We start from the raw sequence: 13,173 nt of genomic DNA, 5'->3' as shown, positions 1-13,173 counted from the left end.
AACAAACAAGATGACCATATATGGTCATGTGACTTCATTGAATATGCATAAATGTAATATATCAAGCACTGTAAGAGTTAGGGACATGCAACCTGTGCAATATCGAATCTATGGGTCAAGAGATGTGACTAACTAATGTGATGACCATATATGGTCATGTGACTTCATTAAATATGCATAATTGAATTATCTCAAGCACTGTTACAGATAGAAACATGCAACCTGTGCAAAATCGAAGCTATGGGACATGAGATGTGAGTAACTAATGTGATGACCGTATATGGTCATGTGCCGTCATTAAATATGCATAATTGTAATATCTCAAGCAGAATCACAGATAGAGACATGCAACCTATGCAATATCGAAGCTATGTGACAAGAGATATGACTAACTAATGTGATGACCATATATGGTTATGTGACTTCATAAAATAAGCATAAATGTAATAACTCAAGCACTGTTACAGATAGGAACATGCAACCAGTGCAATATTGAAGCTATTGCACAACAGAAGTGACTAACACATCTGATGACCATATATGGTCATGTGACCTCATTAAATATGCATAAATGTTATATCTCAAGCACTGTTACAGATAGGAACATGCAACCATTGCAATATTGAAGCTATTGCACAACAGAAGTGACTAACATATCCGTTGACCATATATGGTCATGTGACCTCATCAAATAAGCATAAATGTAATAACTCAAGCACTATTACAGACGGGAATATGCAACCTGTGCAATATCGAATCTATGGAACAAGAGATGTGACTAACTAATGTGATGACCATATATGGTCAGGTGACCTCATCAAATATGCACAAATGTTATATCTCAAGCACTGTTACAGATAGGAACATGCAACCAATGCAATATTGAAGTTATTGCACAACAGAGCTGAAAAAAACATCCGATGACCGTATATGGTCATGGGACATTATTAAATATGCAAGATTGTAATACCTTAAGCACTGTTACAGACAGGAACATGTAACATGTTTAGTATGAAGGCCATGCAATTTCCTTTAATATATTATTGTCAATGATGCTGATTTTGGAACGCTGCTAATATGTCAGTGGGCTCGAAACCCGACATTGCTGCAACGCAGCTATATTTATTATTATTATTATTATTATTATTATTATTATTATTATTATTATTATTAATATTGGATAAATGTGGGGAATAGGTGGGAAGTAATCCACAACTGACCTTGAAAAACGGTCATTCTTGACATGTGTGAAATTTACAGAGCTGATTAATATTTTAATATTTAAAAATATGTTTAGTTCCTTAAAAAATCGAGGAATATGAGAACAGAAGTTTGAAAAAGTTATTAATCGGACGATCGTTTTTTCTAAAGAATCAAAATACGTTGGTCAAAAAGGAAAAAATCATTTCCCCAGATTTCTATGCAATAGCTTAGATAGGGCAGAATTTAAGTATTATAGATCAGAATTGGGATAGATTTGGGAAGACAGTGACGAAGTTGTGAAATAATTTCTATTTTTTGTTTTTAAACTTTCTTTATATAGTCTTCCATTTTCACTTATATGTTTGTCAATCGTCACTGCAACGACGAACATCCCCAATAAATGATCCAAACACACCAATATTTCCCTTCGTTATTACTCTTTGAAAATCGTTACTTAAGGATAGGTTATTGAATAAATTGGTACGCTGAATTTACCATATCATTGATGTAAACGGGAAACAAAATAGGTGGCGTCGACGAGATGTTGTCTACTAGTATTGTAACGAATTGGTGGCGATTATGCATTCAGCAATGCTCAAGTTGTGGTAGAAGCATATTATGATTGATTGCGTCAAGTAATTTTTTAGATTAATAAATACACCGAATAAATTCACGCCATTATTGAAGTTGTTGATCATACGTTTTGCGGAATACTCGAAAGTATATGTTTTTCTCTGAGTAATTGACAAACTGTTTAAGTGATTCGACGATTTTGTTGAAAATATGTAAGATTTTTGTCGGTAATTTCTTACTTCTACAGTGCTTCCATTTTTGTAATCAAGAATGGCATTTTTTTTAAAGGAACAGTGAAAATAACTTCACTCAGTGAACAATTGGTTATGTATGTCAAGGGTGTCTCAAGTTCATGGACTGGGTGAGAGTAAAAAACGGTTATAGTGATTGCTATGGAGATACTCAGACTGGAAGAAGTCGGTGGTGCCATTAACGTTAGCAGCTAAATTGGGTGAATGGTCGTTGTTTGTTGTGGTTATGTCAGTGCTGTTAATGCATGCATTGAAGGTAGATACGATTGTTGGAGCTTAGTCAGTATGTTTCTATATTCAAGTTGTTTATATCTAATTTTACAGGAAACATATTGTGGTTTGTTTTTTATTTTACTGAAACCCTAATGTTATGATGAATTTTACCAAAGCTTTGATCATCCCTGGTTTACGAATTGAAATGGGCCCTTGTAAGTTCATCATGGAATGCCGAGTAGGCATAACTTGGTTCAAAAGTATCGAAAACAGATTTCTAGGATGCACGCAGTATGTGCCAACTGAGTTGATTGATACTGCTAAAATAGGATAATGATCAGAAATGTCTGAAAGAATTGTATCACTTTCAATAAAAGGATCTGAAATATTTGTTAGTGAATGATCAATTGCGATGCTAGAATTATCTGCCACACGAGTGGGTGTGTTAAAAGTTGTGAATAGTTATAAGTACATAGGGTACGATAACATGTTGCGGGTGCGTTATTTAATGATGTGTCAATGTTTAACCGCCGACAAATACCGGTGTACACGGCCTGTCCTTAGCAGACAGCTAATTGAGACGTGCATCTAATCTGTCCGGGAATTAGTGATAACGGGTGTTCACGTATGAAGATTTTCTTGTTGTTCATAACTGTTTCCAGAAAGATCGATTCACATTTAGTAATTTTGATTGTACATATGAATACATTTTTGGGATAATGAACACGAGCTCAACGGGTGGAAGTATAGTTGCCGATATACTCTTCGCCACCACTTTTTATTTTATAGTGGTGGCGGCGATATCCCACATTAGCTCGTATTTATTATCCCAGAAATGTGTCGAGCGCCAGTGATCGCGGGCGGAGTTTCTCGTCGGAGCAGATAACACGCGACAGTTGTGGCATTTTTATCTTGAAACCTTCCCCCAGTACTGCACTTTCGAGGATGGTGAAAGCACAGACTGAAAACACATCTGAATAAATGAAACGGTGATTGTTATAATAAGTGCGAACTGCTCATCCCGAACGGGACTGCCCACAAGAACGCCAAATTTGAAATTGTAATATTTGTACGAATCTGATTGGTCGATAACTTTGCTAACGCGCCCAATCAGATAAGACTTGAAACGTACACGCTTGTGAATAGAATTACCACAGGGGTTCGTGTAGACTTGCTTGCAGTCTGTTGCGATTCCGATGAAAAATTCTTGAAAAATAAATATAAATTGCGTAAACGAGGGGTGAACGCGAAAGTCATGTGACCGCGAAATCCCAACAGACTTGCCATCAGTGTAAGCGCCCTCACATTACCGGCCAGAATCGTTTACGCAATTTATGTTTATTTTTCAAGAATTTTTCATCGGAATCGCAACAGACTGCAAGCAAGTCTAGGATTCGTGGTGAGATGGATGAACGGATACAAAACCATACGAGCGGCCGATGGTCTATGGATGAAAGTTACTGTTTTGGTGCTTTTAGATTTGAGTGCTACATCTGATACTGTATAGATTCGGTCATTTTGTTGGAGCGACTTGTTTTGGTATTTCTTGGCAGCAGTGGTATTATAGTCTATTGTGAGTTTGAGATAAGTGAGAAAAATGGCCGTCCTTAACCTTAAGAAGGAAAAATGAGGGCAGTATTTGACTGTTGCGGAAACCAAAATAACAGTACCATCTGAACGAAAAATAACAGAACACGCAACCACTTGAAATGTTTGTATTATTGCACTCTATCACAGTAAATCCTGTAATTGCGTAGTTTCAGCATACTCGGGAGTTCTCCGTTTTTTTTTAGTTAAAGGGTCACTTGTTGAACACACTTTAGGTATTGCTTCTCTTCTATTAGCAGCGTAATAGTGAGGACTGCCCTCATTATTAATTTGAAACTAAATGTTTTCCCCAAACAGCACCATCTGATGCCGCGACACTACAACTAACATTTGTGTCATTCACACGATGCAGTTGTAACACACCGTTCACAAAGCCTCACAGATCATTGATTCAGTGGGACAAATGTGTACGGGAAAGATAAATTTTGGAGCTCGGCACAGGAAAGATACATGTGGTTCATCGATATAGTCACCAAGACCGGAAGCAGGGGCAACAAAACCAGGCGGCACACACAGGCACTTTAACTCCACAATCTTTAATGTAATCTACTTCAGTAAAATAAACAAAGGTACAATAATTAGCATATGCATATAAATATGTGAGATGGGATGTCCTGAAAATATATCAAAGAAAGAAAGAAAACCTAACCTTAGCTAATTAGAGTTTGAGTTTAAATGTGCTAATCGGTCCCTCAATGAATAATAAAATCAGCTAATTTGTCCCTAACAAAGCCAATGTTATCAACAATAACTGAACAATAACCATCAATCAATCAAACAACACAAGTGTACATAAGTAACAAACACATGAATACGTCAACAGTTCAGCATCGATGTTCACATCAGGTCACAGTTCACTCACAGTCAGCTTCAGTGTTCAGTTCCTGAGGCTTGACAAACTCCACCGTTGGGGGCGCTGTACGACGAAATCGGGCGTGGCCTGGGTGTGTCCGGTGATTGTCCAGGTACGGCGTAGAGGGCGCTGTTCAACAACAACGGGCGTGGCCTGGGTGTGTCCGCAGATTATTCGGGCACAGTGTTGAGGGCGCTGCTCAACAACAATGTTATCAAAAGTTCATTCGTAGAAATTCTGAACAATAGTCATAATCAATCGTCATAATTCAGAAATAGTTCTCTGTACAGTGGGACACAACTTGACTACCAATCCCAACTCACAGTACAAGTGTTATTCAGCAGACAGTTTGAAAGTAGAAAGTTGAGAGGTGGAATTACTGTACCCTATATTAGCTCAGTTACAGCTGCCATCAGATGTCACCAGTCAGCGGTTCTTTTGATGGATGAGAACTGATGTCACCACAGAGTCACCAAAAGTTCAGGGTGAGATTCACCCACTCCCGTTGCATAGGAAATCTTGAACTACAGCTGGAAACGTTGATTCCGGTCCGATCTCCCGAAAACACAGTTCTCTGAGTTCCTCTTCTCATAAGCTCTCTGAATATGAGAACCACATCCCAGCTGACTCCTGGTTTAAGCAGGAATGCAACTGCTCCCCACAGAGCTGTCCCAAAACACTGTCGACACTCTGGGAACTATCTGCTGACTAATTCAAACTTGCAAGCTAAGCTAGTATCTTTACTGGGGGTAACTCCACCCTTGGACGCACCCCATAAGTCAAGGAGTCCATCATCTGATAATGACGGTGTACTTTTCGACAGGTATTAATGATTCTAAAATTCCCCAATCCCTATATGGAGTGAAACGCATCTCAGCCCATTGTTTCTGAAAAAGTGGGAAAATTGCCTGGAATGTGCTTATAACTTTGAAAATCTGGATAATTGTGCGTGATTATCAATAACAATAAAACTAAAAAATAAAGAAACCTACGTCAATACACTATTATCATATGTCTAATTAGTTAACTTATTAATTTCGCGACTAATTAATATTAATCACCTCAATTGCTTATTAAGCTATTCTAATTAATTTCTGCCCTAATTAGTACTAAGTAGCCAATAACTTGCTTGTAATAAGTGATTTCATCTTCATCTTCCATTATGTCTCCATGGTTACTCCCATAGCTACCAAGAAAGCTATAGTACCCTGTATAGGAAACTTAAACAGTAAACACAGTAATTCTTGAAGCAATTAAGCAACGCTCAAAAACTCCTAATAAAAATCACAAATTATCTATGATATACTACGGCTAATCTTCAAACATTAAATCTTTGCTAATTATACTCGTTAACACATAATTGGCTTTGACCTAATTCTTACTTTCCCTGTAGTTTTAACTGAAGTTCACACACACTAACCATAACACTAATTAACTGTCACTCTCACAACTGATAGTGGGTTCTCAAGTATCAATAAACACCAGCTGGTATACATACACTAACATGTACTAGCTATCGTACCCTGGGTCTATTGACTTACAATACATACTCAGTTAGAACCTACTCTTAATCGTATGAAATCATTAAGTTCTAATTATTTCAATCGGTTACACAGTGATTATTATACACTAACCCAGACACATATTTGGGCGATGAACTTGAACTAACATCCCACTGTACACGCATCGGTCGATCTACGTAATAGTGCGGCAACGCTATCTACATACCTATATTACTCACTCGGCAACTGGTAATTTAAACCAATACGGGAAACGCACAGAACTTATGAAAAAGTTCAAAATTTGTCGAATATGACTTTATATTTTGGCGTATTGCAATCAAACAGTTGTTTCGATTCTGGTCACATTGGCGTGTAACGTATTACGTTCGACCGAGTTGTGTAATTGTGCATTAAATTAATAAATTCTACTTAAAAATAGAGATGATGAAATGATCAAAGACATTGGAAGTTTTGTAAACAGAAGCTCCACAACACTTTAATGACGCTCCATATGAAATACTGCCTTACAATGTACTATTAGATTTGAAAATCGAATTACAGCCAAAATAACCACGTAAGTGCATGTCATTCGGCGGTGTGGCGATGGGTTGAAGGTCGGTGGTCAATGGGTTGAATGGCGTGGGGTGATGGGTTGAAAGTCGGTGGTCAATGGGTTGAATGGCGGTGGGGGATGGGTTGAAGAGCGGTGGGTGATGGGTTGAATGGCGGTGGGGCGATGGGTTGAAGGGAGGTGGGGCGATGGGTTGAATGGCGGTGGGCGATGGGTTGAAGGGCGGTGGTGATGGGTTGAATGGCGGTGGGGCGATGGGTTGAAGAGCGGTGGGTGATGGGTTGAATGGCGGTGGGGCGATGGGTTGAATGGCGGTGGGGCGATGGGTTGAATGGCGGTGGGGCGATGGGTTGAATGGCGGTGGGGCGATGGGTTGAAGAGCGGTGGGGTAATGGGTTGAAGGGAGGTGGGGTGATGGGTTGAAGGGAGGTGGGGCGATGGGTTGGAGGGAGGTGGGTGATGGGTTGAAGGGTGATGGGGTGTGTTCAAATTTCGTATAAATAAACATTTATAACATGTTGTAAACGACAGGCCTGACAGGATGCGGTGCGACAACCGCTGTTCAAGAGATTGTGTCGATAGGCGTGGGTGTATGTATGTATGGGCACACAAAATACACTGCACATCGTATTACAGTAGTAGAATATATAGACGTTTATTTCATAAACCTACATCCGCTAATTTAAAAAAAAGGTTTAAACTAAAACCCTCTCTACTCATCACTGATTGGCTAGTGAGTGTGATTCGTCATGTCATTTAGAATCTACGCTATCTTGGTTTCCATTTCAAAAATATTTCAGATAAAACTTGGCCTCATTTTATTTTAAATTTGTCAAGAATACTGATATTTATACTGATTTGTTGTCACTTGAGCATTCAATAATTCCATTTATGACATCATTCGAGTACGGATCGATATAAAAGTCTATATATTCCTAGGAAAAACTAAAATTGCAATTTTGTGATGGTGGAAGCTAGAAACTAGAAATGTGTAGGGGAAAATAACCACTGTGCAATAGACATAGATCAGCAAAGATGTCCAAACCACTGACGCCAGTCACGTGACCGTTTTACGACTCCATCTTGAGACAACGAGCCGTGGTTTTAATTGTCTGCTTACACTGACATTGGCATAGATTGTCGTTAACGATCTTATACTCATCGCATCCAACGCAACTACAACCGGAAACTTCGTATCCTGAATGATAAACAAATACTCATTTAGTTAAAGAACGAGTTTATAGATTCACACACACACAACCTAGCGTATTCGAGTATGAACTATTATACATACCTTTGGGGCAGTAGGCATAGTAACCAGACGCTTCTTGGTCCGCCCATCTCAAGGAACTGCGCGGTGCATTAAGACCTGCAGGGCCAGGTAATCCAGGCTGTCCAGCTTCACCTGTGTTATAAAAAACATATCAATGTCAAAACATTACGCATAAAGACAATTTAACTTGATTTTTTTATATATTAATGTTTTGTGAATATCAAAAAACGAACCGATCAATCATCATTGTTCATTTCACCCATCGCAACTATCACACTTTTCGATGAAAAACTATGTTTTGCAATTTGAATGTTCTGTACCAAATTGTAGTGACGATACTATTTTTACTATTCTAAGTATATATTGAGATTGATTTGAAGCAGTCTGTTATACATTTGAAGTAGTGGGTCATGTTCCGATAATGATGTGATGGAAAATAGGCGATACAAACGACTTCTCCTGTCATCAGATAAAACGTGAGGGTCTTCCGGGTTAATGTGAAAATGAAAACCTGTGGCATGTTTTAGGGAGCACGACTCAGGTACACAAATCACACACAGTCAGACCGTGTCCAGCTTACCTTGCTCTCCTTTCTCGCCTTGTTCTCCTGTAAAATAAAATAAAATTAGGTATTTTTGTTTAAGATGAGTATATTCACTGTTACCCCCACACATTGCATGGGGCAATATTCATTCCCACCAATCACATAATCTTGTATTGCTGGCTAGCTACAATTTGTCGTTTCAAATGCGTACACATATACACTCTTTACTAATTGCGAGGACGCATAAAACAAAAGTCACGTTTTCACAACAGCGAGGGCGCCGTGTATTTAATTACTAGTACCTTGGATACCCTGAGGTCCGGCTGGTCCAGGAGCACCACGTGGTCCTTTAGGTCCCTCTGGTCCCTCTCGTCCTTGAGGTCCTTCGGGTCCTTCGTATCCTTGCTCACCCTGTGGTCCTACAATCGACTCGCCTGGTTCGCCAGTCAAGCCCTGGAGTCCTTGTGGTCCTAGAAGTACATTTCATCGGTATCATGATCTGAGAGTCAATACGAGGCTACTTATAAGACTGTGTCTGATTGGCTACCACACCCTAACACCTAACAGTCAGACCAATCAGAGAGCAGCTTGTTTGTTGACAGTTTTTTTTGACGTATCGAATTCTGCCTTGCATATATAGTTGACTCAACTGTGACCTGAATCCGAGCACAATTCATATTTCGTGTATGTTTTTCTCTAGACCCAATGTCTAAATGTTTAGTCATTTCGCACTAAATCCAGTCAATAGCTCATTCTGGTGTTATCCACTTACATTCAACAGTTCGAGTTTCATATTTTATTAGATTCTACATTGAAAATGCGACACAAAAACAGAAACAACCATCAGAACATAGCGGCCTGATTCAATGAATGAGCAGAACGTACTGTTTCTAAATATGTCTTATATAATTATACTTTTTTGTACTTACTCCGAGTTTTAAAAAAAATTATCCACTACTTACCCTGTGCGCCCCGTTCACCCTTCTGTCCTTGTGGGCCAGCTGGTCCTGGTAGTCCATTGCGGCCTGGTGGACCAGGTTGGGCAGGACACTGCATACATGTCAAGTCCCTGATGGCAGCTGTCAACATAAATTAAAGAGTCTTTTGAAATTTTGTTTCTTCCCGATTTGGAAATTTGAATTCCCGGATGTTTGCAGTCGTATTCCATATCACGTGACTATATGTGGTGCGTATACAAAGGCGGCCATACTGCAGCAAAGTACATGTATAACAATTGAAAACGTAAAATGAATTGTGTGGGTTACTAATAAAAATTGTTTTCGAATGACACTCAGAAACATATCAACAAACCTGCGCATTCGTTCTGTGTTTTGTAGACAGGACATGAAAATACAAACAAATAATTATGCTGTTAGTATTTGTTTTAACCGTAATCAACGAGAAAAAACAACAATAACAAAAACAAAATTAAAAGCATTAAAGACAAACAGAGAAACTCGTTTCCCAATATTCAAATACTAACGCATGCGCAGTCAATGGAATTACAACACATTATGAATAGAATAGCAAAGAATGTTGGAAATAGAAATCGACGTGAACACGTCTCCGACAAATGGGCAGTTACCCCTCACAATCAATGACGGGTAAAAATATAGGACAGTTTTCTTTCAGGTGGTAATATAAACGCGAAACTATCTAAGCGTACAATTGGTCACGTGTCATCTCGAAACAGACAGCAATACCTAGATATATCTCGCCCCCTAGCGTTTGCACAATTGAACGCTAATTTCGTTTTAAACCCACTGGCACAACAGCGACGCATCGACCAGAGACATTCACTGATGTTGTCACGTGAACGCGAGAAGGCGAGACGAAATACTAGTAGGCTACACCCTAGGAATCACATGACTGTTTTCGAAGTGTATTTGTGTAAAATACATTTGGTTAAATAATTTAATGAATAACACGTAAACCCGGCAGTTTGAATGGATCGAATCACCTGTGAAGTGGTTGTTGAAAACCGCAGCTCTTTTATTGGAGTGCTTCCTGCATTGTTTGTGCAAAGTGATGTACTTTAAAAGAAGCAAATTCCGGAGGTTTGCAGACGGGATCGCCATGCCAATGGAATGCTTTTATCAACACTCGCCACACGTCACACTTGCTTGCCTGCTAGTGTACGTTGTATACATAACGAAAGAAGCCAACACTGTAGGTTAATTAACAAAATGACGGTATTCTTAAAGATCGAATCCTCTCTCACCTAGTCTAGTTTTTAAGTTAGCTCGTTTAAAGTTAACAATATTGTATTTGTTGGAATCTCTAAGCAAGATAAAATGGAATCGGTTACACTTTTTGAACTCAATTTTTAAATGGAAAATGGTTAACAATCTGCATTTTCAAAATTTTTTCTGGCCACTGAATGCAATCTTTTTTATTGAGATTGTCGATATTTCACTAGTTGCATGCACACTGAGTACGCTGTTCCCTGCATCTAAAATTGAATTTTATTTCGGCTACTAGCAGTTATTGAAGGGCAGATTCGGGCCGAGGCGGTCTCGAAATTGAGTTAATTGACGCGACCGTGAGCCATCAGAACAGAAGTCAACTTGAAGTTACTTACACTAGCCGCATATTGCTGAGGAGGTGGGTAATACGCTGATGCTTCCACCCACGAAGCTACCAACACAGCACATGCAACAAATAACAGCTTCATATTTCAGTAATAATACTTAAACAACCTAAAAAAGAAAAAGAAAGATCAGTATTTATTGCCATAAAGCGAGAAAATGCAGGCAATGACGAATAGCTGAGGTGTAACACAAACTTGGCACCAAAGTGGCGTAACACTATCGTGGGATGGCTGGATAGTCACGGTGGAGATGAATGTCCGCAGGACAAATATACTCAAATTTAGTCTGTGGATGTTGGTATTTGATCGAAATAACATTTTCCCGTTACGCGTCTCATACTGAAACCTAACTTGGTCGACTTAACACATATGACGCGTAGCGAGTCAGCTGCGTAACTATCCTTCAACGTTCAAGTTTATTTGATTCAACGCAGTCCAGCGAGTAAGAATTTCGCCTTTGTTTATTTGGTTCTAAACTCAACCTCATTTCTAACACCCATCCAACAAATTATTGGACTCAATAGCAAACCCGATATTCGACAGAAAAATAAGTTGTGGAAAACTTAGAATCTCAGTCTGGAGAAAGCATGGGAGAAATGTTCAATTCAAAAAACAATCACAAAATGCTACTAAGTGATTTCAACTAATTGTTCTCGCGCACCCATAACCATGGCACGATATTCTGTCGGCAGTTTAGAACACTACCAATTCACGTTTGCCGTTTTGCCGGATAGGTTTCTAAAACATTAGTCTCTTTTTGCAATTGCTTGTGCATATTATAAATAACTATTTTGCGCATTGTTTGCTCTGTTCACGTTAGTTTAATTCTGTGGGTTGGTTAAAAAGCGTGTACCATATCATGGATACCGAGAACATAATGAATTCATATTTCGAAACGTCGTATGTTATAAGTTTTGTATCGAAAAAATCAACTTGTCTTCCGCCCACCCAAGAACGTCACGAAAGAACGAACGTCATAATAAATTAGTCATCTGGGGATATTCCCTGAAAATAACGTGGGTGGACCATGGACCGGTGCCAGGACTAGTACAAATAAACACAGAGAGTGAGAAAGGCATACTTACCAAAACTCAATCGAACGGCGATGGAATGGGTCCTGATAATTAGGCAAGAGAGGTTGGAACGTGGCCAAGTCGAGCAGCAGACTGAAGACCAGGTTGCCGGGGTCTCGTATATATACATCACGTTACGGGTAAGACGATATTCTCGTACGACATTTGATCGCACCCTTTTTCACCAACTAGTAATTGGTAGGCTTTTAAATTACCTGTTTAAAAAGTAATACTCTTTATAACGATTAGTTTCAAGGGACGTTCTCAGTCACCTCCTTTCTTTACCTCTCGCACTTCTCATTTTAATATGGCAATTTTGATTGGACGCACAAAGGATGTGTTATTTCTCACCAAACGTATCTTTTTCACATCAGCATCGCAGCGCCGTACTCTAAATATTTCTAATTTCCCCACCAATATGTTTGATCTTTGTCTTTGTTTTTTTTAAAGGCCGGTCTAATACACGATATTTTTTTTATTGTAGCCGGTGCAAAAAAGGAATCCCATTAAGGTATCCAGTAACGGAGAGTCACATTGTTAGCTTCTGAACCGCCGTCGTAGGAAACATGTCGCAAATATTCTTACACCTCGGTGGAACTATGGTTTTTTGATGCGTGGCGGTGGGGCATATCTACCGACTATGTATACGATGCAGGTGGCGATAGATGGGGTTGAGCATGAACAACCCCATATGAACATCGATACCAGCTTACCATGCTCTGTCGGTTAAAAAACAGTGCGACCTACTCATTGAACGAACATAGATCACAGTATGCGTAGAAAATATACACGTATTTTTACTATTCTAAAGATTGTATTAAATATAACACCGTGACATCCTAATTCCATCACGACACAGACGAATGGTGATGACCTCCTCGGCTGAATTATACAGAAAATCGGTAGAGGATAAATGACC

At 39.2% G+C, this 13,173-nt stretch overlaps 1 protein-coding gene across 1 annotated transcript; it reads right to left on the bottom strand.

Moving 5' to 3' along the window:
- Positions 1-7,404: 7,404 nt before the first annotated feature.
- On the bottom strand, positions 7,405-12,351 carry LOC100368716 (uncharacterized). Its single transcript, XM_085500544.1, has 8 exons — positions 12,267-12,351; positions 11,173-11,290; positions 9,903-9,915; positions 9,554-9,670; positions 8,894-9,061; positions 8,628-8,654; positions 8,069-8,179; positions 7,405-7,972 (listed from the first exon to the last, which is right to left on the bottom strand). The coding sequence occupies exons 2-8, from the start codon at positions 11,263-11,265 to the stop codon at positions 7,845-7,847; spliced, it is 657 nt and encodes a 218-aa protein (XP_085356670.1). The 5' UTR covers positions 11,266-11,290; positions 12,267-12,351; the 3' UTR covers positions 7,405-7,844.
- Between the last annotated feature and the right edge of the window lie 822 nt (positions 12,352-13,173).

This window comes from Saccoglossus kowalevskii, chromosome 6 (genome assembly GCF_978046115.1).
Source record: "Saccoglossus kowalevskii chromosome 6, keSacKowa6.1, whole genome shotgun sequence".
NCBI classification, from domain to species: domain Eukaryota; kingdom Metazoa; phylum Hemichordata; class Enteropneusta; family Harrimaniidae; genus Saccoglossus; species Saccoglossus kowalevskii.
The sequence above is the reverse complement of the archived record's forward strand: the minus strand, read 5'-3'. Positions and strand labels throughout refer to the sequence as shown.

Excerpts from the sequence above, each read along its gene's own strand:
- LOC100368716 (XM_085500544.1), bottom strand. The coding sequence starts at position 11,265 with ATGAAGCTGTTATTTGTTGCATGTGCTGTGTTGGTAGCTTCGTGGGTG. Across the intron at positions 8,655-8,893 it reads CGGACCTCAGGGTATCCAAG|GAGAACAAGGCGAGAAAGGA; the intron begins GTACTAGTAATT and ends TTTATTTTACAG. Across the intron at positions 7,973-8,068 it reads CTATGCCTACTGCCCCAAAG|GATACGAAGTTTCCGGTTGT; the intron begins GTATGTATAATA and ends TTTATCATTCAG.